The 27,551-nt window shown below is 38.7% G+C and overlaps 2 protein-coding genes and 1 long non-coding RNA gene across 4 annotated transcripts; 1 reads left to right on the top strand and 2 right to left on the bottom strand.

Moving 5' to 3' along the window:
- Window positions 1-13,905: 13,905 nt before the first annotated feature.
- On the top strand, window positions 13,906-20,363 carry LOC110627205. Of its 2 annotated transcripts, XR_006352568.1 has the most exons (5): window positions 13,915-14,040; window positions 14,462-14,508; window positions 14,741-14,839; window positions 18,173-19,246; window positions 19,353-20,363. It is a non-coding gene; the product is annotated as an uncharacterized LOC110627205 (long non-coding RNA). The 2 variants fall into 2 exon arrangements; XR_006352567.1 differs by lacking the exons at window positions 14,462-14,508; window positions 14,741-14,839 and having other exon boundaries at window positions 13,906-14,040.
- Window positions 17,470-18,650, bottom strand: LOC110627203 (NAC domain-containing protein 90). Its single transcript, XM_021773488.2, has 3 exons — window positions 18,497-18,650; window positions 18,087-18,379; window positions 17,470-17,961 (listed from the first exon to the last, which is right to left on the bottom strand). Exons 1-3 carry the CDS (start codon window positions 18,648-18,650, stop codon window positions 17,674-17,676), a joined length of 735 nt encoding a protein of 244 aa, XP_021629180.1. The 3' UTR covers window positions 17,470-17,673.
- Window positions 20,364-22,604: 2,241 nt separating the features above from the next.
- On the bottom strand, window positions 22,605-23,936 carry LOC110627204. Its single transcript, XM_021773489.2, has 2 exons — window positions 23,736-23,936; window positions 22,605-23,224 (listed from the first exon to the last, which is right to left on the bottom strand). Exons 1-2 carry the CDS (start codon window positions 23,863-23,865, stop codon window positions 22,839-22,841), a joined length of 516 nt encoding a protein of 171 aa, XP_021629181.1. The 5' UTR covers window positions 23,866-23,936; the 3' UTR covers window positions 22,605-22,838.
- Between the last annotated feature and the right edge of the window lie 3,615 nt (window positions 23,937-27,551).

The raw sequence follows: 27,551 nt of genomic DNA, 5'->3' as shown, positions 1-27,551 counted from the left end.
AAACACCTCAAAAACACTCCTAGGAAGCATGCAAGAAAAGGCTGGACAGGGCACTTTCGGCGGCACCTTCGGCGGCCGAAACTCCCAGACAGAGGCGAAAGTCAGGCAGGTTCGGCGGCACCTTCGGCGGCCGAAAGTCCCAGACAGAGACGAAAGTCTCTTTTCGGGGGCAACTTCGGCAGCCGAAAGGCCTGCCTTCCCAGCCATGTTCGGCGGCCGAAAGTGCCTTCGGCTGCCGAACCTGGTTTCTGCCAAAGGGCAGAAACTTTGGCTCCTCTATGCACATTTGCCTCCCAACTCTCAAATCATGCATAAACTTGTTCTAAGACATGCATAAACACCATATATCACACCTAGGGGTCTCAAACTATCAAATACCCCAACTACAACACTTCAAACACACAAAAATCAACATACATTGTTCATCAAAACATCAAAACCCATAAACTCATCAATAAGCCTAAACATGCATCTCTACCCATAAAACAACTTAAAACTTACTCAAAACACATAAGGAGCTTAAGATCGGCCCTTACCTCTTGAAGATCGAGAGGAAGACGACCTAAACTTGGAGATCCACGAAAATGAGCTCCTGAGTTCCCAAAGCTCCAAAACTTGTTTCAAAAGTTCAAAACCTTCAATGCAAGCTTAAAACTCAAGAAAAATGGTGGGGATTTGAAGGAAGAACACTAGATCTGGGGAGAGGGAGGTCGGAAGCTAGCTGTGGCCGAAAATGGGAGAAAGCTCGCCCATTTCGGCTAAGTGACCCTTTTATAGTGGCTGGCCAGGCCACGTTCGGGGGCCGAACTTGCCTCCGCATGCATGCCATGTTCGGCGGCCGAACTTGACTTTCGGCGGCCGAACCTGAACTTCCCTCACTCATGCTTTCGGGGGCCTAACGTGCCTCCAAAACGCATGCATGTTCGGCGGCCGAACTTGACTTTCGGCGGCCGAACCTGGGTTTTCCTCCAAAGACTTTTCATGCAAAAACTCATTTAATTTTCATTCTTAAAACCATGGAATACCTTAAAACATTTTATGAAAACATGTTTCTACCCTACTAGAGGCTTCCGACATCGGAGATTCCACCAGACGGTAGGAATTCCGATACCAGAGTCTAGCTGGGTATTACACATACTCTCTGAGGGATTCACCAGCTTTTTGTCTCACTGTTTCCAGATAGCTTGTCTTCCTGTCTGCTGGCACCCCGGCTACGAACCGGCTAATGAAGCGGGTGACCAGATCTCCGAAACTTTTAATGCTTCCGGCCTCCAGGCTGTTGAACCATGCCCTCGCTGGTCCCGAGAGCGTTGTTGGGAACACCTTGCACATCAGAGCATCTGACAGAGTTTGCAATTCCATGAAGGCCTTATAGTTCATGACATGCTCTCTCAGGTTACCAGCCCCATTATAGGCCGCCATCGGCGGCATCATAAACTTTTTGGGAACGGTCTGCTGCTGCATTAACTTTGAGAAGGGAGAAGAAGTAGGCAAGGAGGTTTGACTCTGATCTTTCTTACCTAGCTCGGCTAGGAGCTGCTCCTTCAACCTTTTCAGCTTTTGGTTCATTTTCTCATCTTCCGGGCCGGATCTTTTACCCAAACTACATTCTTCCTCCTCTGTTTCAGTTCCCGTTTCCCTGGTTGTTTCAGCAGAAAATGTAATACCCGGCTAGACTCCGGTATCGGAATCCCTACCGTCCGGTGGGACCCCGGATGTCGGAAACCTCTAGAAGGGTAAAACTATGATTTTATGAAATGTTTTCATGTATTTCAAGTTTTTAAGTAAGAAATTAAATGAGTTTTTGCATGAAAAATCTTTGGAGGAAAACCCAGGTTCGGCCGCCGAACTTCGAAGTTCGGCCGCCGAACATGCATGCTTTCGGAGGGACTTTAGGCGCCCGAAAGCATGAGTAAGGGAAGTCCAGGTTCGGCCGCCGAACCTCATGTTCGGCCGCCGAACCTTGCATGCATGCGGAGGCACTTTCGGCCCCCGAACGTGGCCTGGCCAGCCACCTATAAAAAGGGCACTTAGCCGAAATGAGAGAGTTTTCTCCCATTTTCAGCCGCAGCAAGCTTCCGACCTCCCTCTCCCAAATCTTGTGTTTTTCCTTCAATCCCCACCATTTTCTTTGAGTTTTAAGGTTCCACAAAGGTTTTTGAGTGTTTTTAAGCAAGTTTGAAGCTTGGAAGTCTTGGAGCTAAATCCCTCCATTTTCCGAGCTAGGGTCGTTCTTCCTCTCGATCTTCAAGAGGTAAGCTTCGATCTATGCTTCTTTTATGTTTTATGAAAGTTTTATACAAGTTGATGGGGTAGAATGCATGTTTAGGCTTGTTGTTAGGTTTATGGGTTTATGTTGTGATTTGAACAATGTATGTTGGAAATGTGTTGTTTGAAGTGTTGTAGTTGGGGTATATTATAGTTTGAGACCCCTAGGTGTGATGTATGATGTGTATGCATGTGTAGAAACAAGTTTATGCATGTTTTGAGGTGTTTTGGAGGCTGTGGACACAAGGGAGCCAAGTTTCTGCCCTTCGGCAGAAACTCAGGTTCGGCCGCCGAAGTGACTTTCGGCCGCCGAACCCCCTTGTGGAGGCAGTTTCGGCTGCCGAAGCCTGCCCCCGAAACTCAAGTTTCGTCTCTGTCTGGGAGGTTCGGCCGCCGAAAGTGCCGCCGAACCTGCATGACTTTCGGCTGCAGAGGGACTTTCGGCCGCCGAACCTGCCGCCGAAAGTGCCCTGTTCAGCCATTTCTTGCATGTTTTCATGTGATGTTTTCAGGATGTTTTAGGGGGTTTTTGGGGAGTATTTTAGAGTCATATTCAGGTATGTTTGGTCCCTCATTTGAGTCCACCTGTGTAGGTTCGGACCCGAGGAACCGAGACCCCCAGCAGTAAGCCAGCTGCTTCAGAGTCTCTTCAGAGCTAGCCAGAGGTGAGTGGAATAAACTTTAAGTTTTAAAGCAAATTAATGAAATGTTTTAGCATGATTCACGCATCATGAATGCCATGAGATATATCAGGTTGTTTGCATTAGAATTCACGAATATGTTGCATTGCATACTTTGTTGTTGATGTGGATGAATGTTGAATGATCCATTAGCCCTTTTATGTCATGATAGCCTATGTGAGTCCAGGTGTGCCTGCTACGGCTCTACGCCCCTGGCACTATGACTGATTATGGAAGTCCGGGTGTGCCTGCTACGGCTCTACGCCCCCGGCATGTATAAGTAAGAAAGATAGGGGCTAAATGGTGACAAGTTCATCCTTGTTGTGAAATGTTTGTGTTATGGCGCATACATGAAAGCATGATTTAAATTGATGTTTTATTATTCTGCTCACTGGGCTCTAGTAGCTCACCCCACTCCCTTTATCCCCAGAGTTGCAGGTACAGGATAGATCGGGAAGTCGGCTAGAGTGAAGTTAAGTCATGTATGTTGTAATAGATAGTAGTGGACATGAATATGATGTAATGAGTAATTATGACCATGTAATGTAATGAATAATTTGATGATGTATTGAGGATTATAGTAGTGCTTGACCTAGAGGTGTGTGAATCCCCATTATGTACAGAGTGTTTAATGAGTAATGATGTTAATGACCATGATTATCCAAGCTGATATGTATGATGATGATACCCCATTGGAGTATTTGATGAGGACTCCAGTGTGGGGTTTATGTATGATTTTGTGCATGCACAGGTTTTGCTTGGATAAGAGAAAAGAAAAATTTTTACAGATCATGTATATGTTGTTATGTATGGGATTCCACAGGTTTACAGGAGGTATGTAGGCTTGCTACGGGTCCCGGCGGCCTTAAGCCGATCTGGATCCTAGCGCCGGTAACGGGTCGGATTTCCGGGTCGTTACAGAGTGGTATCAGAGCCCTAGGTTCATATGGTCGGACCTAGAGTGTCGGGCTCATAGATGTTCTAGAAGGTCAAGCACACTAGGAAAATCATGTCCACTAGGATAGGATGTAGAGTCCTGTCTATATGATGATATGATATGCCATGATGATATGCATGTGCATAAATGCTATGATATGATGCTATGTATGTGATGAGGGTTCATGTGTTTCCACATGAACCATATGATGCTAATGATTGTTTATGCTATGTGCTGTTTTTCAGAAGATAGAATGAGAGGAACTCGTCGATCTGCACGATTGACTGGAGTGCCACCTCAGGACGAGGGCGCTGATGCCCGTCCTTCAGCTTTGCCTAGGGCAATGTCCAGTAGGTCCAACAGAGACAGAGTAGCTAGAGACCCTAGAAGGTCTTTGGATCTGGGTAGAAGCAGATCAGTAAGGGGAACAGTGCAGGGAGGAATGTCTGAGGATATGGAAGTAGATCAGAGGAGGGATGGCAGTCTCGGTGTGAGCATGCCGGAAGAGGGCATGGGAGAATCAGAAGGAGGCGCTCAGGCCTCGAGTTATGTCCAGCCACATCACTACCCACCCTATTCACACCATCCAGGGTATTCGATGGGAGGTACATCGGATTACCCCAGTTTTAGCCCTTATCCTCCACACATGCCATACCCACCTTACTACCCACCATACTCTCAGTACCCCACGTACCCACCTCCACCTCCCTATACCAGTACAGCAAACCCTACCCCAGGGGATGTTGCACCTCCACCACCACCAGTACCTACTGTCCCGGAAACACAAGTACCCAAACCTACCTCATCTGGAGGGAGCAAGGTCAAGATGACCGATTACATGAAGTTGGGTGCTCCTCAGTACAGAGCAGGTGATGACCCATTTGAGTATCTGAACAGGGTCAAGACTATTACAGATGAGATAGGGGCTGATGACAGTAGAGCCATTCAGATGGCTGGGTTCACACTGGAGTGCAAGAAGGCACGTGGTTGGTTTAAGAACTATGTGAACCCGAGAGCGGACAGTATGTCCTGGGAGGAGTTCGCAAATGAGTTTGCAGGATGGGCTTTCCCTGAGAGCTCTAGAGAGCAGAAGATAATAGAATTCGAACAGTTGAGGCAGACTGAACAGATGAGTGTGGAGGAGTACACAGACAGGTTCCTGGAGTTGTTGCCATATGCTGGGCAGAATTTGGACACAGATCAAAAGAAGTCAAGTAGATATATTATGAGGCTGCACTCCAGGTATTCCTCTTTGATACAATCAGCAGAGAGGGAGAGTTTCCATGCCATAGTGGATATGGCTAGGAGAATGGAGGCTTGTGCCATCGTTGAGGGGAAGGTAAAACAGTCAGTGGCACAGTCTTCTGGTTCCAAGACCCCAGGTGGGGAAAGGTTAGACTCTTCTTCTCTGAGTGCAGCAGTTGCAGGCAGTAAGAAGTGGGACAGAGGCCACAGAAAATCTAAGAAGAATAAGTTCTGGAACAAGATCAAGTCAGGTCTGGGTTTAGGCAGTGGCTCAAGCTCTGGCGCAGAGGTTACAGCATGTATGAGATGTGGGAGACCACACAAAGGAGTATGTCTGGCAGGGACAAACACATGTTTCAGATGCGGACAGGCGGGTCATTTGGCTCGAGACTGTCCTAGAGCAGCCTTTGCAGCACCGTCTCAGCAGACAGCCTCCGGCAGTGTGGTGCAGCCAGTAGCTCCAGCCGCAACACAGGCCAGTGGCAGAGGCAGAGGGAGAGGGTCAGCCTCTTCATCAGCAGGATACAGAGGTGAAGGTCCATCAGCTCCGGCACGGATCTTCACTATGACTCAGCAGGAGGCCAACACATCCAACACCGTGGTGGCAGGTAATCTCATCATTGGTTGTTCTGATGTGTATGCCTTAATGGACCCGGGTGCATCTCATTCTTTTGTTGCTCCGAGAGTCGTGGAGAGGGTAGGATTGATGGTCTCTGGGTTAGAGTGTCCCCTATGGGTCAGTGGACCCAAGTGTGACCCGTCAGTGGCAGAGGCAGTCTGCCAATGTAGTCCAGTTTTCATAGAGGGAAGATGCCTTTCCGCCGACCTCGTGGTTCTAGATTTGACAGATTTTGACGTCATTCTAGGGATGGATTGGTTATCGACCCATGGTGCTACCTTGGACTGTAGAGACAAGGTAGTCAGATTCAGAGATCAGGATGGGTCAGAGGTCGTCTTCAGAGGAGACAAGAGGGGTACACCTAGAGGTCTGATCTCAGCTCTTCAGGCTCGTAGGTTGCTTAGGAGGGGATGTCAGGGGTTTCTAGCTCATGTGAGGGAGTTAGATAGTCATGTCAGAGAGCCCGCCTCAGTGCCTGTGGTGAGTGAGTTCTTAGATGTTTTCCCAGACGAGCTACCAGGGTTACCACCTGCTAGGGAGATAGAGTTCGAGATTGAGTTAATGCCTGGTACCAGACCGATCTCTATCCCTCCCTACAGGATGGCACCAGCTGAATTGAAAGAACTGAAGGAACAGTTGCAAGAGCTGGTAGATAAGGGTTTCATCCGACCGAGTACTTCACCTTGGGGTGCTCCGGTTTTGTTTGTGAGGAAGAAGGATGGATCCCTCAGACTTTGTATCGACTACAGACAGTTGAACAAGGTCACTACCAAGAACAAGTACCCTTTGCCGAGGATCGACGATCTATTCGACCAGCTAGCAGGAGCAGGTTATTTCTCCAAAATAGATCTGAGATCAGGGTACCATCAGTTGAGGATAAGGAATGAAGATGTACCGAAGACAGCTTTCAGGACCAGGTATGGGCACTATGAGTTCCTTGTGATGCCGTTTGGGTTGACCAACGCCCCTGCAGCATTCATGGACCTCATGAACAGAGTATTCAGTCAGTATCTGGATCACTTCGTTATTGTCTTCATAGATGATATCTTAGTGTATTCCAGAAATGCAGAGGAGCATGCCCATCACCTGAGGACAGTTTTGCAGACCTTGAGAGAGCATGGCTTGTATGCCAAGTTCTCCAAGTGTGAGTTTTGGCTTAGGAGCATATCATTCTTGGGGCACATTGTGTCAGAACAGGGTATTGAAGTAGACCCCAAGAAGGTAGAGGCTGTAGCTAACTGGCCTAGACCCACCACAGTGACCGAGATCAAGAGTTTTCTGGGTTTAGCAGGTTACTACAGGAGGTTCGTTCAGGACTTCTCAAAGATTGCTGCTCCTATGACCAAATTGACAAAGAAGAATTAGAAGTTCATATGGACCGATCAGTGTGAGGAAAGCTTTGAGGAGCTTAAGAGGAGGTTGACTTCAGCACCGGTGTTAGCTCTGCCAAAAAGTGATGATGACTTCTCAGTATATTGTGATGCGTCCCGTGTGGGACTGGGTTGTGTGCTAATGCAAAATGAGAGGGTGATCGCTTATGCTTCTAGACAGCTGAAGAAGCATGAGCTGAATTACCCCACACATGACCTAGAGATGGCAGCAGTGATCTTTGCACTCAAGATGTGGAGGCATTACCTTTATGGGGTAAAGTGTGAGATCTTCACAGATCATAAGAGCCTGCAGTACATCCTGAGTCAGAGAGAACTGAACATGAGGCAGAGGAGATGGGTAGAGCTGTTGAGTGACTATGATTGCAAGATTCAGTACCATCCGGGTAAGGCGAATGTTGTGGCAGACGCCCTAAGCCGGAAATCACTCGGCAGTCTATCCCACATTTCAGCAGAGAGGAGGCCGGTGGTGAAGGAGTTCCACAGACTTATGAGTGAGGGATTACAGTTGGAGTTGTCTGGCACAGGTGCCTTAGTGGCTCAGATGAGAGTGACACCCGTGTTTCTGGAGCAGGTAGCTCAGAAACAGCATGAGGACCCAGAGTTGGTCAGGATAGCCAGAACGGTTCAGTCAGGCCAGAGTAATGAGTTCAAGTTTGATGATAAGGGGATCCTCCGCTACGGGAACAGATTATGTGTGCCAGATGACATTGGTCTGAAGGGAGATATTATGGGGGAAGCCCATAATACCAGGTATAGTGTTCACCCTGGAGCCACCAAGATGTATCAGGATCTAAAGAGAGTGTATTGGTGGCCAGCTATGAAGAAGGACGTGGCACTGTTCGTGTCAGCCTGCGATGTGTGTCAGAGGGTGAAACTAGAGCATCAGAAGCCGACTGGAATGCTTAACCCGCTACCTATTCCAGAATGGAAATGGGAGAATATAGCTATGGACTTCGTAGTGGGGTTACCGGCGACGTCCAACAGATTGGACTCCATATGGGTGATTGTGGACAGACTCACCAAATCTGCTCACTTCATCCCTGTCAGGAGTGGTTACTCTGTGGACAAGTTGGCGCAGGTGTACGTAGATGAGATTGTCAGACTGCATGGGGTCCCGGTATCTATAGTGTCAGATAGAGGGCCCCAGTTCACCTCCAGGTTTTGGCGGAGTCTGCAGAACGCTATGGGTACCAGATTAGACTTCAGTACTGCCTTCCACCCACAGACAGACGGACAGTCAGAGAGGACCATCCAGACAATAGAGGATATGCTCAGAATGTGTGTGCTAGATTTTGGCGGTTCTTGGAGGCAGCATCTACCTTTGGTGGAGTTTGCCTACAATAACAGCTATCATGCTAGCATAGGGATGGCTCCATATGAAGCTTTGTACGGGAGGAAGTGCAGATCACCAATCTGCTGGGAGGAGGTAGGAGAGAGGACTCTTGCGGGTCCGGAGTTAGTAGAGCTTACCAGCAGGGTGTTACCCATAATCAGAGAGAGGATCAAGACTGCTGCTAGTCGGCAGAAGAGTTATGCAGATATCCGCAGAAGACAGCTAGAGTTTCAGGAGGGGGATTTGGTTTTGCTCAAGGTGTCTCCTATGAAAGGAGTGGTTCGGTTCGGGAAGAAGGGTAAGTTAGCTCCACGGTACATCGGTCCTTTCGAGGTGCTTCAGAGGGTCGGTAATGTGTCGTACAAGCTAGACTTGCCTGCTTCGATGGAGAGAATCCATCCGGTTTTCCATGTTTCTCTGTTAAGGAAATACGTGTCAGATCCGAGCAAGGTTCTTAGTGAGCCTGATGTGGAGATCCATGAGGATCTCACCTATGTAGAACAGCCAGTGCGGATCCTAGACACTCAGATCAGAAAGCTGAGGAACAAGGAAATCCCGATGGTGAAAGTCCTTTGGAACCACCACAATATTGAAGAATGCACCTGGGAGACACGGGAGTCCATGCTCCAGCAATACCCCCATCTGTTTTGAGGTGAGTGTTAGTTGTTCTATGTGTTGCATGTATGATATGTTGTATGTTATGATTGATGCCATGCTTTGTATGTTAGTTGAGGAACATTCGGGGACGAATGTTCTTAAGGGGGGAAGAATGTAATACCCGGCTAGACTCCGGTATCGGAATCCCTACTGTCCGGTGGGACCCCGGATGTCGGAAACCTCTAGAAGGGTAAAACTATGATTTTATGAAATGTTTTCATGTATTTCATGTTTTTAAGTAAGAAATTAAATGAGTTTTTGCATGAAAAATCTTTGGAGGAAAACCCAGGTTCGGCTGCCAAACTTCGAAGTTCGGCCGCCGAACATGCATGCTTTCGGAGGGACTTTAGGCGCCCGAAAGCATGAGTAAGGGAAGTCCAGGTTCGGCCGCCGAACCTCATGTTCGGCCGCCGAACCTTGCATGCATGCGGAGGCACTTTCGGCCCCCGAACGTGGCCTGGCCAGCCACCTATAAAAGGGGCACTTAGCCGAAATGAGAGAGTTTTCTCCCATTTTCAGCCGCAGCAAGCTTCCGACCTCCCTCTCCCAAATCTTGTGTTTTTCCTTCAATCCCCACCATTTTCTTTGAGTTTTAAGGTTCCACAAAGGTTTTTGAGTGTTTTTAAGCAAGTTTGAAGCTTGGAAGTCTTGGAGCTAAATCCCTCCATTTTCCGAGCTAGGGTCGTTCTTCCTCTCGATCTTCAAGAGGTAAGCTTCGATCTATGCTTCTTTTATGTTTTATGAAAGTTTTATACAAGTTGATGGGGTTGAATGCATGTTTAGGCTTGTTGTTAGGTTTATGGGTTTATGTTGTGATTTGAACAATGTATGTTGGAAATGTGTTGTTTGAAGTGTTGTAGTTGGGGTATACTATAGTTTGAGACCCCTAGGTGTGATGTATGATGTATATGCATGTGTAGAAATAAGTTTATGCATGTTTTGAGGTGTTTTGGAGGCTGTGGACACAAGGGAGCCAAGTTTCTGCCCTTCGGCAGAAACTCAGGTTCGGCCGCCGAAGTGACTTTCGGCCGCCGAACCCCCTTGTGGAGGCAGTTTCGGCTGCCGAAGCCTGCCCCCGAAACTCAAGTTTCGTCTCTGTCTGGGAGGTTCGGCCGCCGAAAGTGCTGCCGAACCTGCATGACTTTCGGCTGCAGAGGGACTTTCGGCCGCCGAACCTGCCGCCGAAAGTGCCCTGTTCAGCCATTTCTTGCATGTTTTCATGTGATGTTTTCAGGATGTTTTAGGGGGTTTTTGGGGAGTATTTTAGAGTCATATTCAGGTATGTTTGGTCCCTCATTTGAGTCCACCTGTGTAGGTTCGGACCCGAGGAACCGAGACCCCCAGCAGTAAGCCAGCTGCTTCAGAGTCTCTTCAGAGCTAGCCAGAGGTGAGTGGAATAAACTTTAAGTTTTAAAGCAAATTAATGAAATGTTTTAGCATGATTCACGCATCATGAATGCCATGAGATATATCAGGTTGTTTGCATTAGAATTCACGAATATGTTGCATTGCATACTTTGTTGTTGATGTGGATGAATGTTGAATGATCCATTAGCCCTTTTATGTCATGATAGCCTATGTGAGTCCAGGTGTGCCTGCTACGGCTCTACGCCCCTGGCACTATGACTGATTATGGAAGTCCGGGTGTGCCTGCTACGGCTCTACGCCCCCGGCATGTATAAGTAAGAAAGATAGGGGCTAAATGGTGACAAGTTCATCCTTGTTGTGAAATGTTTGTGTTATGGCGCATACATGAAAGCATGATTTAAATTGATGTTTTATTATTCTGCTCACTGGGCTCTAGTAGCTCACCCCACTCCCTTTATCCCCAGAGTTGCAGGTACAGGATAGATCGGGAAGTCGGCTAGAGTGAAGTTAAGTCATGTATGTTGTAATAGATAGTAGTGGACATGAATATGATGTAATGAGTAATTATGACCATGTAATGTAATGAATAATTTGATGATGTATTGAGGATTATAGTAGTGCTTGACCTAGAGGTGTGTGAATCCCCATTATGTACAGAGTGTTTAATGAGTAATGATGTTAATGACCATGATTATCCAAGCTGATATGTATGATGATGATACCCCATTGGAGTATTTGATGAGGACTCCAGTGTGGGGTTTATGTATGATTTTGTGCATGCACAGGTTTTGCTTGGATAAGAGAAAAGAAAAATTTTTACAGATCATGTATATGTTGTTATGTATGGGATTCCACAGGTTTACAGGAGGTATGTAGGCTTGCTACGGGTCCCGGCGGCCTTAAGCCGATCTGGATCCTAGCGCCGGTAACGGGTCGGATTTCCGGGTCGTTACAAGAATAGTCGTTCACCTCTTCATTTTCTATCAACTCTCTTGCCCTTCTCCCATGAATTCGGGCCTCCAGTTCTTCCTCTTCTCCGGCATCGTGGTTGTTAGTCTGGAGGCGGGCAGAGGTAGGTTGGGGTTCATCGGTTCTGGGTTCCTCCACTACTGGGAGTACGCTTATTGGGGTGCTAAGTCCCCTTTGTTGCATTATCTGCCCCAACCAGTGAGCAGTGGTTTGTAGCTGGAGAGCCATGGTTTGAATGTCTTGGTTAGACAGGGTCATGGTGGGAGTATTCCCTGCCAGGCTTGGCGAGGGGTTAAGAGAAATAGGTGTTTGGTTATTCAACGTTGTAGGGCTAGAAAAGGAGAACTGCTGCCCATCTTGGGCAGAGCTCAGGTCATTTGGAATATTAAGGTTACTTTCTTGGTGGTTTGCCATCGTGGATCTCAGTGGGTTTTGAAAGTGAAAACTCCGGTGATGAAAAGATCTCCTTCGTTTCCCACAGACGGCGCCAATTGATGATCTGAGATCCAATAGAATAGGGTTTTACAAGGGTTTTGTATTACTGAATAAGGCCTTGGTTTCCTGAGGAGGGGACTCCTCTTTTATACATTATCTTGCTTGCTGGTGACGTGTAAAGGTCTCTCCAGGATTGGGCCACGCGTCTCTGCCATGCGGATTCGGAGGTACTAGGGTATCAGCCGCCTGCTCCATGCGTAACGGCCTCTGATTCTCCTCGTACGTTCGAGCGGATCTGCCAGGCTGTCTGGTGAATATTATTCCGGATCCTGGGCTGGGCTGAGAGTTGGGCCGGATGCTAAGCCTGAGTGAAGAGAGGTCGAGCCCGGCTTTGAAGGTTAGATGAGCCAGGCTTGTTATGTATATCAGGTGTGTGGGTCTCTACGTCATGGGTCTTGGGCTGTGGTCAAGCCCCTGGTCCGGGGTGAAGGAATCCAGCGGTCATCATATACTATATGAAATATGTCATTTATGAGACAGTTTTAGTGATAGTATATTAAAATCTTTTTAGATTGTATATCACTGTTATTATGCAACTATATATATATATAAAAGCTTGAAAGGTAAAGTGAGAATGGACTAATTAATTAATTAATTAACTATGGGTGGTTTGAAATTATCCACTTGATAGTTAGTAGTTGTGTTTTGGAGATCCCAGTCCAAAATTCCTCTTTTGAAATCTTGGCCGGCTGTCACAAAAGCTTAAAGTAACTATTCTTTTTACGTATAGTTTGGATAAGATTGAGAACCACTTCTATCTACTAATTTGATTTTTATATTTTAATAAAACTCTATTGCTAATTTAATAAACACTGTAGAAATGGATGAGATGAGAGCATTCTAAAACATTATCTTCATAATCAAATTTGGGCAGTGAGTATAAACACAACCATGAAAGTTGAGTGATCGATTTGTGGATTTTTAAAAATTTAATTCTATAAGTTATAATTTTCTAATTTAAACTTCATATTATTCTTTTTTAAAAATAAATAGTAATCTCTCATTTGTTAAAATTAAAAACCAAGTTCAGTCAATAAAATTTTAGCTAAAAATGTAATTTAATTTAATTTAATTTAATCAGTTTTTCAATTGAAAGTGAAATTTGGATTAAATTTCTAAAAAGACTAAATTATGCTGCAACTAAAACTCTATTAAAAAAGAATAAAGAAAAAACAGCTTTTCAAAATCACAATTAAAAAACAAAAAGCCATATACATTCCGTGTAATCTGAATCTAATAATAATGCTCATTATAAGACAAAACAACTGAAAAAGCTTAGCCAAATTGCTAACTTTTTCCGCTAAACGACATTTTGTTTGCTTCCTATAGATGTCGTTGGAGCCGCAAATGATACAGTGATTTGCTAGTCATTACCGGGCGGGTGCGGTTTCGGGCATCGGTTTAAAATTGAAAGTAAAATTAATTTAATTTTTAATCAGTTAAATATCAATCAATTCGGTGCTGAATGAAAATAAAATAATCAGAATTAGATTGAAGTCAACACTAAAATTGAGATCCGAATCAGAATTTTGAAGCTTATTATTTGGTTTTATTTTCTTCAAACTAAGAAGCTGAAATCAACTCAAATCAAAATTATTATCATGTCTACCCCAGAAGTAATGAATATTAGCATATTTACTCTTCATTCTACTCCTATCCACTATTATATATGATATTATTATTATTATTAATTTAGGATTTTTTAAGATAATAAAACCCTCTTTAATTTTTAAGGTATTACATATAACTAAAACAAAAATTGGTAGATTTTACCTTATAGAATTGTAGATTAAAAAGGGTTTTTCTTAAAAAAAATGTTTCATTATTTTTATAATTCAATATATTAAATTTAGTTTTATGTAACATTTTAAAATTAATATATCTGAAAAAAAAAATTAAAAAAAGTTTTGGAAGCGTCAAAACTTAAAACCCGCGAGCGCGCACTGAGCAGAGGCGGCTGAAAGTTTTTTCAAGCGGGCTCCTTCCGTCGTTTCCTTAAGGTCAACTTTAGTCTCCTCTGCTTTCAGTTTCACGAGCCAGCAACTTCAACTCCTATCTCCTATCTCTCCTCTATCAAGGTCACTCTTCTTCCTTTCTCTTTTCTATATTTATTTATCAATCTCATTGTTCTACTCTCCACTTCAATTTCATTCCTGATTTTTAAAAATGAATTTCAGAGCTGGAACAAAGTACCTGTCTCTTAGCATTTCTTTCTGTCTGCTTTCAATTAAGCTGCGTTATTCCCTTGTGTTTCCTTGCTAAACTTTCTGTTTGGTTTGGGAGTTTAGAGATTTGTAATGTTTTTTTTTTCCCCATTTTGATTTAGCTTCTTTGGGTTTATTTGCAATACGCTTTTTGGGTAGTTTTTTTCCCCTTCAAAAGAGAGAGAAAAAGGCAATTTCTGACTTTTATTTAGTTGGAAACTATCTTGTTATTAAAGTTCTTATTGGCTATAAAACTTAATAATGAGTATGATTCATAATGTTCTTGTAATTCCAGTGGTAGGTGGTCTTGCTCATCTGCTTGGACTCTGTGAACAAATATCAGTAAGTGAAAATGATTGGCTGAGGTCACGATGAGCGTTTGTTGATGCTTGTAGTTGAAACTTGAAACTTCGACTTTTTCTGAACCCCTTCAAAATTTTATTTTGTGATTTTTTTTAATAACATATTACATATAGATGGTAAAAGAACGGTTTACATGTCAATAGTGTTGAATAAGGTGAAGATGAAGATACCTAAAAGTTCTTGTTGAATGATGACCTGCTATTTAATGCAGGTTAAATCATGGTACTCTATATCCGTTTGAAACTGGCAAGGACTTTATATTGTGAATCACTTGAAGAAAGGACGTATGGTAGTTTATACCTGTAATATGGTACAGATCTTACATCAATAATACCATGAACTGAATGACTTCAGGGCTTTTTTTTGAAAAAAAAAAAATTTTAAATAAGATTCGTATCACTGATTGGCAAGGAGAGATTTCATATTTACAGAGACTTGAATGCCCTTAGGACTTTTTATTTATTTATTTTAAATATGAGATTCATATCACTGACGGGTAAGGAGGGATTTCATATTTACAGAGATGTTAAAAATTGAGGTTATTTGGCTAATGGATGTATATGTATATATATGTGTGTGTATATATATATATATGTGCAGTCTATATAATAAATTGGACCACACGAAAAAATTTGAAGTGCCAATATAATTGCTGAAGATTTTTCATAATGAACAAAATTTGTAAGATTATGCTCTTCTCTCTTTCTTTGATTTCTGCTAGTGTGTCTTTTAGAGGATAGGGTCAGATCAGGTATCATCATAAATATTTCCCTTTTAACCAAATAGTTGGAAAATTATCCTTAGAGATATAGACTTTGAAAATGTTGATATGCTAATTCAAGAATGCATACCACTGTAAAGTTTGTGTGTCAAATTCTTGTTTCCATTTTTTGAGATGCAGAGGGTTTTAAAGCAGAGGATCATGAAGTGAAAGCCTATAATTTTGAAACATGCGAGTCCTTGAGTGGATAAAGCATGACAGAATTTATGGTGCATTAGTGATTTGCTACATCAATTTTGCAGCTTAAATAAAATGCATATAGTTGGGTTTGGAGATGTCATGGCGCAAGCTTCCAAAACTATTAGTTATCATTTGGCTATGGCAACCAAAGCAGAACAGTAGGTTACAAGTTGTAATTTGTAAGTTCAGTTGCTGCAAACAAATATTGAGAACGTAGTCTGTTGATAATAAGGTACATACAGTGCGAAAGCAACTGAGACTAAAATATGTCCAGGATTGCCATGTTAATACATATTGGTCACTGAGAAGGAGAGAGGTGATTTTTACGTGTTGAAGGTCCATAAAACTGGAAAACATTTTTTTTTCCTTAAATAAGGCCTGCTGGGGATTGACAAACCAGCAACTGCATTTGAATCTCATTTCTTTTGGTCAGGCACATCAAATAGGTGTGGTACTGGTATCAATTTGCAATTGCTATGAATTTGCAAATTTAAGCAGCTAGGCAGAATTCATTTTGTCCATTTTTACACTGTACTTTTTGACTGGAAAATTTGTTCATGCTTGCTAATTCTTAGATCTAGCTGACTACCCTAGGCTTGTGGCATTTCACTGTGGACAATGCCTTAAGAAGTCAGAATCCTTCTTATGCAGTAAAGATGTTCTGTTTGTCCATATGCTGTGAAAATAATCCTATATTACTGCTTTCTGAACAGTATGATCCAAACTCCAGCTTTTCATGGTGTTTCATCATTATTCATTATCTTTTGCTGATTTTACAACCAATTTGTCAAACAAGCATACATCAGTTAAGCATCTCTGTAGCATTATGAAATGCTACATGGATCTTAATTGACCACCTTAAGTTGTTCTATCAAGTGATGACTTTTGAGTGATAAAATTCCTGAACTAGCAAAATCAACTTTTGTATAAGCAACTTAATATTATTGATATTATTATACTATATTATAGGTTTTATTTCTTGGTTGAAGTTTAGTTTCTCCCCATTAGAGATTAGAGATTAGAGAGTAGGGGTGAGCATTCGTCAATTGGGTTTAAAATTGAACCGAATTAAAATTTTAGTATTTGTGAAAATCGAATCGAATTGATTTTGGATATAAATCAAATCAAATCAAATCGGTCTGATTTGGTTTGATTTGATCGGTTGAACTTTTTAATAGACTTTTTATTTTTTATACCTTATTTTAATATTCTAAAATTTAATTGAAATATTTCAATTTTAATTATGATCTAATATCTCTATATTATCAAAAATAATATACTATTATCACTAATAGGTTTAGTTTGATTTTTTCGATTTTTTTCTGATTGAAATCGAACTGAATCAAATGTTCAAAAATTTTAAAACTAAAAATTAAATCGAACCGAAATGAATAAAAAATCGAACCGAATTTCTAAATTAATTCGGTTTGGTTGATTTTTTCGATTTGAATTGAATACTGCTCACTCCCACTAAGAGTTAGAGACCTCGTTTGAAACCTCGACACATCGATGGTGAACTGTCACCTGGTCCCTGAGTCTGAATGTTGTAGAAACTTAATGACCTGCTGTTATCAAATTGTACACTTCTCAAACAATATGATTCAAAACCACTTTTCCATTTTTTATTCTTTAGCCTACTTGCACTGATTCAACCAAGTAATTTTTAGCTGTAACTTCTGTCTCTCCTATGGCCTGCTTATTTTGTGAAATGAAGCACAATAGTAACTGCATGTTCCTTCCCTCTAGTCCTCAACATGCTGAACAGCTAGGGTTATGCTACAGAAGTGAAGAACCTGCTTGAGAGGCAGGAAGGGTTAATTTCCACTTATATTTTGTGCATGGGTCATAGAATGCTCGAGGAATCAGTTATCTTCAAAAGTTATCCGAAAGTTGAACTAATCTATCATGGATGCTATAACTTTGACATTCAAAAATTATGCCATTAACCACGACCTAAAGATAGTCAACTCGAAGGAATATAAAATCAAATTTACGTAAGATGACATAAGTTGCACTTCCACTTTGTTTTCTTTTTTCAATTATTTCACATTTCCTTAATTTACAATTAAGGAAAAAAAAATTCACTACTTGTGAAGTTAAGCTATAATCATGTTTTGTCTGCTCTAGCATAGAAAGCTCCGTAGGAGTGTGCAGTGGGGCTGTGAATCTTCTTATGCTACTGATCAAGGCCATTTCAGTCGTTCCCAGTCCCAAGGTGGTTGTACTAAATCATTAACCATCTCCCAGTGGGCACTTCCTTCTGTCCCTGGGGGATCAACATGATCTCCTCCTGAGTTTGAATTCTCAGTGGAGCTTGTGTTTTCCACCATTCTAGTGGCTTGAGCAGCTGTTGTAGCTGCTTCACCAGGAAGCTGAGCGTACTCTGCTGCAGCTTCTATTGGACGTCTGTCAAATGCTCGAAAACTTCCCGATATTACATAGACACGACATAAACTGAATTCATGTCTCAACTACACATAAGAAATGGTGGACAAAAAATGATGATTAGAATCATAAAATAATTGAAAACTGCATGACTAGCTCTCCACTTCCTTTTCTGTTAATATCTTCAAAGGTTTCATAGAACTGTATATACCTTAGGAACGCTAGTACTGGATGAGTCTGCTACTCCTTCTATTGCTCTATACTCATTCATCTTCCATTTGGTTTTTCTGCCTGCAGGAGCTTTCCCCTTATAGAAAACCATGGTTTTCTTCACTCCAATCACTCGGCTATCGGATGAGTAAACATAACCAGGGGAGCCAGTGGCTTTCCAGTACCCAGATGCTGTAGTACGGCTGGGTCTCCCTCCTCTAGCTTCTCTTTCTTGTCTTGGTGTGAAGAAGAACCATTGCTCAGTGTCTCCTCGACACCGTTCTCCTGCAAGCACTGCATCACATTGCAAGAAGCAAACTTAAAGTACTATTCAACTTCTATATGGAGCATTTTAAATCGTCATTAACTTCATGAAAAAACAAAGAAATTTGATTGAGAAGGATTGTGTACTTGGGAGGTTCCATGGCTCTATGTTGTAAATGTCAATTACAGGGATAACACGGTGTAGCTCCTGTCTCTTCCCGTCTAGCTTGTTATGCAGGTAGAAGGAAACTAGCTCTTCTTCTGTTGGGTAGAAGCGAAAACCTGGCGGAAGTTCCACCATTTTTGTTTTTATTGTTGTTGCTATTGTGTTTTGTTATGTCTAAATATGTCTGCATGAACTGTATCTATATAGGGAGGTATATTGGGGAAAAGGATGGGAGATGGGTTTGCCGAGTGAAATGAGAAAAATTGGCAAGGGTTTGTGATTGGCTGAAACTTCCACGCGGTTGTAGAAGAAGATAATGGTTTTTGCCCTATGATGTTTCGCCAGGCGTCCACATACATTCCTCATCCAATGGAAGGATGCCTTGAACGAGTCAGACATCCTTTTCTCCGATGTGGTGCTTGTCCATGAGTTAGTAGCTGCACGCTCCTGGGATAAGATTATGCCAACCATCGATTGTTTTATGGGTCCTCTTAAAGTGTTTATCTTGTGATATAAGTATATATATTTATTAATATCCAACTGATGATCGAAACGTTTTAGAGATGATGAGCTCATTGTGGGGCTAGTACGTGCCAGGCGGAGGACGCAAAAGCTGGTCTTTTTTATTTGTGGTTATTTTATATCTTGCATGTACATAGAGCATCAATTTTCAAAGCACGTGCAATTCGTATAGAATTGGCGAATTTGACTTTCTCCTGCTAATGTCAAGGGTACGTATACACGGTACAAATTATATGATTAATTTGAAGGTTTTAATTAATGGAGTACCTTTGATAAAAAAAAAAATTAATGGATTATTCTATTTCTTTGCTGCAGTAAGGCTTATGCTGATTAGAGAAATCATGATCCAAGTGTAAGAGGTAAGCTTCGTCAATTCGAATATAAATATGCTTTCTCTTCATAATTCTTTCATGTTAGTGAGCTAAGATTATTGGAGTAGTCTTCAAGCTGTAAAGTCTCCATTTCTAATCTAAATCAGAGTAAAATAAATCAAAACAATTTAAAAAATACAAAAATAACTTGGTGAAGAAATATAGTATTGAACCTTTGAAGAAGTCCTAGTATGGATGATGATAAATCTCAATCACCCTCGGAAAAGAGTAAAATATATTTGATGCTGAGGTGAATCGACTGAAAAAGACAGGAGATAAATTACGAACTTGTCAAGTGGCCTCTTTCTACTTCTAGCTACTCTATAAGATATGGTGCTCGTTGTCTAGACCTAGTCTTTGAGCTCATGAGTGATAAAATCGGGGGTGGGGAACATGAATTTGATATAATGCTTGAAAACTCAGTACCCATTTCATTTGGTCCTTCAAAAACTCTTTAGTGTTCTGTTATGTTTCGTATCTTTTTTATTTTTTTCTTTTTCTTAACGTATCGACGCGGACTTGTGATAATAACACCAACGTTTTACCTTTTCAATGTCATACCCGCGTTTTGGGCTTTCGCAGGGAAATTTTCTCAAACATGTTATAGGGGTTTTGGGTGATATCCTCTTTGACTTTAAACTTGAACCATTTTAGACTTAACCAAAATCAGCACGACATTTACAACACTGACCTAGTCTCGACCGTTTATGGTTCTTTTTACATTTATTTGAATCTTATTCCTATTTTGTTAAAAATCAATAGTTATTTTTTCAAATAATGAAAAATAATTGTTTTTAATTCTGAAAAGAAATTTGAGTCTGATCATAATTACAAAATACCTCATCTTGACATCACTAAGTGGTGCAAAGCATGATGCAAAAAATGAACAGTTTTCAAGCATCCATGAAATTATTTTTTCAATTAATAGAAAAATCAAGCTGTTTTTTAAGGATAATGAGATAATCTGTTTAAGAAAAATGCTTTACTTTTTGAAAATTTAAAATTTTAGTCATATTATTAAATTTTTTATACAAAAGTTGTTTAGTATCATTTATTTTTCATATTGTAATTAAAAAATAAAAAATAAATATTTTTTAAAATTATTTTTTATATACAAGGTATTTTTCGTGAAGTGAATAGAGTTTAAAAATAGATTAATTTTATTTTATTCAATAAAGTATTTTTTTTTATTAGCCGATGTTTTTTGAATGTCTAAATACTAGAAGTAAAATATATATATATACACAATTATTTTCTTGTAAATAATATGAGGTAGTTTTCACATATTTACATCAAAAGTATTACCTTATAATATATATTGAGTAATTTTTTTTCTTCTCTAAAAATAATAAATAAATATTAACATATATATATGTGGTCCTATGGGATGGTCTAAAAATGGGGTGGCATTATTAAATAGATCACGTTTGCATTTATTTGTGAAAGCAATAATTTGCATGGTTATCAAGCATATGAGGATTGAATATTAAATTGTAAGCAACTTCTCAAACTGAACTCTACTGAAGCCATGTGTAACAATGACCCAATTGATTACTCCCCATTAAAAAAAAATTTGGTAAAATTAGTTTGGCATATAAACATTAGAATTTTTTTTTATTAATTTAAACTAAATTTTTATCGATATTAAAATGGGAATCAGTATGGAATTAAATTTTGTAATCTCTATATGCATGCTTCATAAATGTTCTTGCAAATATTTGGATAATTTCAAATTGGAATTGAGTCTCCTTTCTCGGTTTTCTAGTTCATTTCAAGTTAACATTGCTTTCACTAATAAAATGTACTTTAATCTCAGTCCTTTTACCCTTTTTTTTTTTAAAAAAAATAAATTTAATGGACATTTTGAGTTTTTAAATTTGTCCCTTTTTGGCGAGAATTTTTTTAAAGAAAATTCTATTGTTGGATTTTAACTTATAATATTATATGATATATTATATGAATTTCAATTATTAGAATCTATACCATAATAATTAGAGCAATTCAATTTGCGATTTATTAATTTTTATAATGACTTTAAAATCAATTAATATAACTTCAAATAAGTCAATAAATTAAATCATTGAAAACACTTATTGAAGTTGTAATTTGATAATGGACTTTTAATATCACAAGATGTGACTAGAGTCAGAAAAAAAATAAGAATATAAAACAAAAAGAAGAAAAAAAAAAGAGAGAGAGAAGGTCAAGTCTATTGGCTAAGTATTGTGAATTCAGTTGACCTTTTTTTTCTTAACATAATACTCATTGCATGGGTCAACTAGGGTTTAGAAAAAATTGTTACCACTACTAATTCTATGTTACCATATACTTGATTTTGCTTAAGATGAAGTCATTTTAGCCTAAGCAATGACATAAATAAACCCCCAACTCTCACAAAAACCAACAAAACGCACATTAATTAGATTTTATGTCCATATGCTTATAATCAAGTTCTTCCAAATCAATTGATAATTCTAAATCCAATTACCATTTAGTGTTTAATTAGTTGATATGTCAAACAAGTATTTTTCTTAAAAGTACCATTTTGAATGTTGTTAATTTTTTTAAAATTAATTATTCTGAAATTCATATAAACAAGAATTACTATTTTTAAGTTGGAATTTAAAAAATTAAATTAATGTATTTAGGTTGTTGCTATTCTCAGTTGCTGCTTTATTAAGAAAACTTTACTATTTAATAAAAAATTTATTAATTAATCTCTTAATTTTAAAATACACATTAAAATATATTTAAATTCTTAAAAAACTCATTAATTATATTAAATGTTTTACTATTTAGCATTTGTGGTATAAACAAATTATTAATCTCTCAATTTTAATAAAGACTAATTAATAAAGAGATTACATAGTAGATTTTTAAAAATTTTAAAAATTTTTTAAAATTAAAAGACTAATTAATGGAATTTTTTATACTAGACGGATTAAATAGTAAATTTTTCTAATATTGAATAAATCTTAGTAATGACAGGATGACAATCATAAAGGAAAATGTTTGTCCTATTTTATAATTTAAGTTACTTGCTGGATTGCTTTTGTCCCTTTTGTATCGTGAATGTTTCAATTTATTTAATTAATTAAATGATCATGGAACTCATGGTTGGAATAAGCAAGTACACAATTAACTATCAACATAATGATATTCTCAAAGCAAACTTAAGAGAAAGAGGCAAAAATCCTAACACAACACAAGCTTTATATATACTGTATAATTCTTAAACATGCATTAGTGTTTTTATATTCTACTTACAATGCTTAATTATTAATACAAATTCACTCAACTAACACACATACAAGAGCTAATTACTACACCCTCCCATACCCTTTAAGCCACTTAGATATTTATATAATTTAACAACTGCATAGCTAAGCCTTTAAGTTTGGTGGCATTACATTTATCAAACACCAATTAGTCATGGGATTCCAATGATAGGAAAGAAGGGAATATAGTAGCTAGAAGGTGCCAAGCCCCACTCCCTTGGGAGAGGCAGATCAATTGTCTTAGAGGAACCTGTGTCTTTTAGCTTCCCAACAGGAGGGGATGTAGTGGAAAACACAAGAGGAGTGGAGATAGCGTATGAGCTAGAATCTTGGGTCTTCACAATCTTGGACACCATATTCTTCCTTGAGGCGTAGATCTGGCTTGCACCACCAATAAGCTTAGCTAGGCAATTCAATGGAGTGGTTGAAGTTCTTGTGCCACTACCTGAAGGCAGCTCAACCTCAAAGGAGCCTTCACTGCTTGTTGTACTTGTAGCTAACCTTTTCACATTAGCACACTTCACTAAAACCTTGATGCCTGAAACATAGAGTGGATGTAAGAAATTTCTGTCCTTTTGGATGAGATGGTACGTGATTAAGAGATCACTTTAAGCCTAATGGACTCTCCTTTGATGGGTATGTTAGAATTCTTAAGGATCATGATTGACCCCCTCTTGCTAACTTATCTTTGAACCCTTTTCATGTGAGAGAACATGTCTCTTTTATTAATTATACTTAAGCACATGGAGCTTTCAGAGATTAAAATTTATTCTTGAAAATAAATTGGAGGTTTTAGAAGAGGAAATGACTTCCATATGAATTTGACTCCTTTTAATGCACCAATATTTAAGCCAGCTAGTGGTCTACAAAACTGCGAAAACCACGTTTCCAGAGCTAGTGGTCTATAAAATAGAGATTTTCAGGGCTGTGGGGTCTCAAAATACTAATTTGAAAACCTTCACTTTTACATGATGGGTAATAGAAATTAATGGCATCTAGATTAGGAGGTAATGCAACATGAAAGTGTTTGAGGATATGTTACAACAGACCTGAGAAGTCATAATGGCTGCCGCAATCAGAGCAAGTGAGCTTCCCTTTGAGTACTTGGCATGAGGAGAGCTGAATAATCCCTGAAATAACCAAAGCAAAGAGCAGCACTGCAACTGGACGAATCGCCATGGATTGGAAGCCAAAAGCTGAAGGAATTCAGTGTGGAAATTGCAGAATGGATGGAAATTATATTGTAGCACGTATATAAATAAGCAAATAGAGCCTTCTCAGACAGCTTACTTATTGAATGGACCCCAATGTCAATGCTAGTAGTTGCCATTAATTTTACTTGACTACATCTTGTGAACTTACCACAATAAATAATGTTTTGCTTTTCTTTTTAAAAAAACAAAATAGCCTATTTTATGATTAGTTGATTTAATAAAGTAAAACAAAACAAAAGCTTTTTTTTTTTTGTGTGTCACTCTTCCTAGAAATTTTACTTCCTCGGTAAAATATGACTGGCAAAAGCAAATGCCAACATTTAAGATGATTGGACAAAGGTAGGTGATGATCAAGTTTTGCAGCATAAATGACACAAATATTAAAGAAAGTGGAAAATTTTTGACGCCAGCATATCATAGTTAAGCAAGTGAAAAATTAATTGCATGGCTAAGGCACAGAAAGAAGAATGGAAGGTAAGTAAGAGAAGGTGTGAAGAGATAAAGATGATCCAGTTGGCTTAGGTTGCAACCATAATTTTAATTTTGTATCCATTATACTCTACTGGTTTTGTAGGGCAGCTTTTAAAGCATATCCAAACTCACCACCTCCATTTATGGCTGTCTGTCTGCCTCTTCCCTTTCTACCACCCACTTTCCCTCTCTCACCCGACACAGGAAACCACAGGAGTCTCATTGTGTTCAATGACCATGCACTTATGTTGAATGCTGTCTTAATTTTATTTAGAGAACATTGCTCATAAAACTGAATAAGTCTTAACTTTCAGAAATGGAGTCCATTTATTTATTTTTTATTCTTTGTCCTGTGGCTCTGGTTCTTAATTAAATTTCAGTTTCGTTTTTAAAAAATTTCAAACTTTGCTTAGAATTCACGTTCTTAAATTTTAAATACTAAAATTTAAATTCAAACTATTTAATTCCAAAATTCAACTCATTTAAGTGGATCGGATGGTTTTGAATATAAAATTGTAAACATCAAACAAAAGATGGACATAGACGGATGAACAACTAAAGAGTAGTAGATGAATGAAAGGGTAAAGGGTACCTAATTGTGGGAGCTCAGCTCATAACAGAGAAACATGCATCTTTGGCATTCATCCATATACTTACGTTGCTATTTGGTTGGGTGTTATATATTTACGGTCTTTAATTAATTGAGATTAACCCATTAACCAGCTAATGGAAATCATAATCTATCAAAAATTATTGAAATTGTAGAGCTATCAGGGGAATTAAATAAATAGAAAAAAAAATACAATTTAAGTATTTAAATCGAATAGAATTTAATTTAAATCGAACTGATATGATTTTATTCGATTCGATTTAATATCTTTTAATGAATTTTTTACTTTTTATAATTTTTTTAATATTTTCAAATTTAAATAAAATATTTTAAGTTTAGTTAAAATATGATCGCCATAATCAGTTGATTTAATTTTATCGAAATTTTTTAAATTAAAATTAAACTAAATCAAAATCAATATTTTTTAAAAAAACTAAAATTAAAGTGAAAAAAAATATAAAGCTAAAATTTTGAATTAATTCAGTTTACTGCATATTATTATTATTTTATTTATCAAAAAAATTTTAAATAAAGCACACATATCGCTAATTATATTTTAAAATTTACTAATTATTCTTAAATTTTTATAAATTAATAAAGCTATACCGACAATAATTTTATTAGTTTATGAAAATTTAAGTGTAATTTATAAAATATAATGTATAATCAACAATATGTAAAATTACTTTTGTATTTTTTTTAATATGTTTAATTTATATTTAATTATTATAATTTTTATAAATTTAAATTAAATTGCAATTTTAATTTAAATATTTGATAGAAAAATCTCGAATAATACAAAGTTTTAAAAATATATAGATATATGGTCTACACGATTATTTCGAATTCAATTTGTCTCTTGTTTTACCATTTTGTTATCATCTTGTAGTCTAAATGAAGAAATAAAATTCTTAGACATTTGAGTCGGCAAGCGTTCAATTTTATACAGTGAAAAAAAGACATGTTTGAGATTATGGTTGAGCTGCAACGAGAAAAACGATTTTTTAATAAAAGAATAGGGCAAGCTGAGATGCAAATAAAAACTTTATGCTGTCCGAGCTTGAGCGTTTTAAGTGTGACCGTGCAATATCTGCAGTTATTAAGGCTTATTTGCTTAAATTCCTACAAACAAACTGAAGAAGTTTATGAATTACTTTACCCCAAACCAAACAAGCCATAGTCATGGCAACTGCAGTTTTAAGTATTGTTTCTGAAAGCCGGCCGGCTAATTTAGGTATTGGTATGGAGATTGGAGTAGAAGTGTTGGATCAACCGTCTGAGTGCATTTTAGGTGCTGTGCAGTCTGTCTGATATGCAGGGGATTTAACCACAATTACAAGATAAGCTCTCTGTGTTATTTGGTCAGGGCGGTGTCCACCACCCTTAGAATAAAAAATGAGAAGAAACAATTCTACCAAAATAACTGCACAGATCTTTGCAGTGTCAACCTTCTGCAATAAATTGTGTGAGTAGATTGTTTCCAACTTAAATCAAATCTGTCCTTCACTTCCTTATCAAACACACTGCATCTTGTCAAATTAGAATCTAAATTGAACCGTAATCAGATCTTGTGATAAGCAACACTAATTAATAAAATCAAAAATAAAAAGCCGCATAATTAGAGGATGGAATTCCTATCCATTTCTGATATCAAATCAAGTTGCCAACTATATCTCTTAATGATGCAGTCAAGTTGAAAAATATACACAAGAAAGTGACAATGAACAAGCCCTTTAGTGCAGACTGACGGTGACATGGATCACCCTCAGGCCTCAACTAACATACTAATGACATTTCCCCCCTTTTTGAGGAGAAAAGATTAGCAACTGCATTAGAGGCCAAAGAAACATCTGCAATAACCAAATTATAGTTCTAGAAAATCATAGCGTTCATGCCCATCAAGCAAATGCTTTTCAAAGACATAAGATCAGTGTTACAGAACCTAGACCAGAGACATCAACTTAGTCAAGGAACCACTAGTTCAACCAGTGAGTTAATGCTTCAACTGGACTTACAAGCGGCCACTAAATTAACTAAAGGTAATCTATATTTCTCACAATTTTTTTATTTGATGAGATAAGCATATAAAAATAAAAAGGATTGATCGTATAATGCAGACGATGCTTATAATGCAAGACATGTTTCACATCCACAACATTTGAGAATATCAAGTCTAATTCTTTTTTCTTTTCCTCCTCACTATGTAATTTTTAATTTGCATCAATAAGGAAGCCCTGCATTTTCATTAGCAACTAGGATGAATAGGAGAAAACAACGAAACCCGTCAACCACTGCAAACTATTAAGATTTTTCATGGGCAATGTGATGGAGTTGCACAAGGAAAGGAAAGAAAAAAATAAATTAAGGTGCCAAATATGGATTTAGAATTAAGCGGTTTAGATTAGAGGCTGGAGCAGCCGAGGGAAGTTTTGTATCCAATAGTTGCTTCAAACCCATTTGCTAAAACCATTGAACAATTGTCCTTCAACTGATACACCTTCTGAACTACAGCCTCAAACAGTTGGGAAATTAAAGTTGTTCACAATTGTTGCTGTTTCAATATAAAAAGA

The sequence above is a fragment of the Manihot esculenta genome, chromosome 11 (genome assembly GCF_001659605.2).
Source record: "Manihot esculenta cultivar AM560-2 chromosome 11, M.esculenta_v8, whole genome shotgun sequence".
In the NCBI taxonomy this organism is placed as follows: domain Eukaryota; kingdom Viridiplantae; phylum Streptophyta; class Magnoliopsida; order Malpighiales; family Euphorbiaceae; genus Manihot; species Manihot esculenta.
Note: the sequence above shows the minus strand (reverse complement) of the source record. Positions and strands in the feature narration are given on the sequence as shown.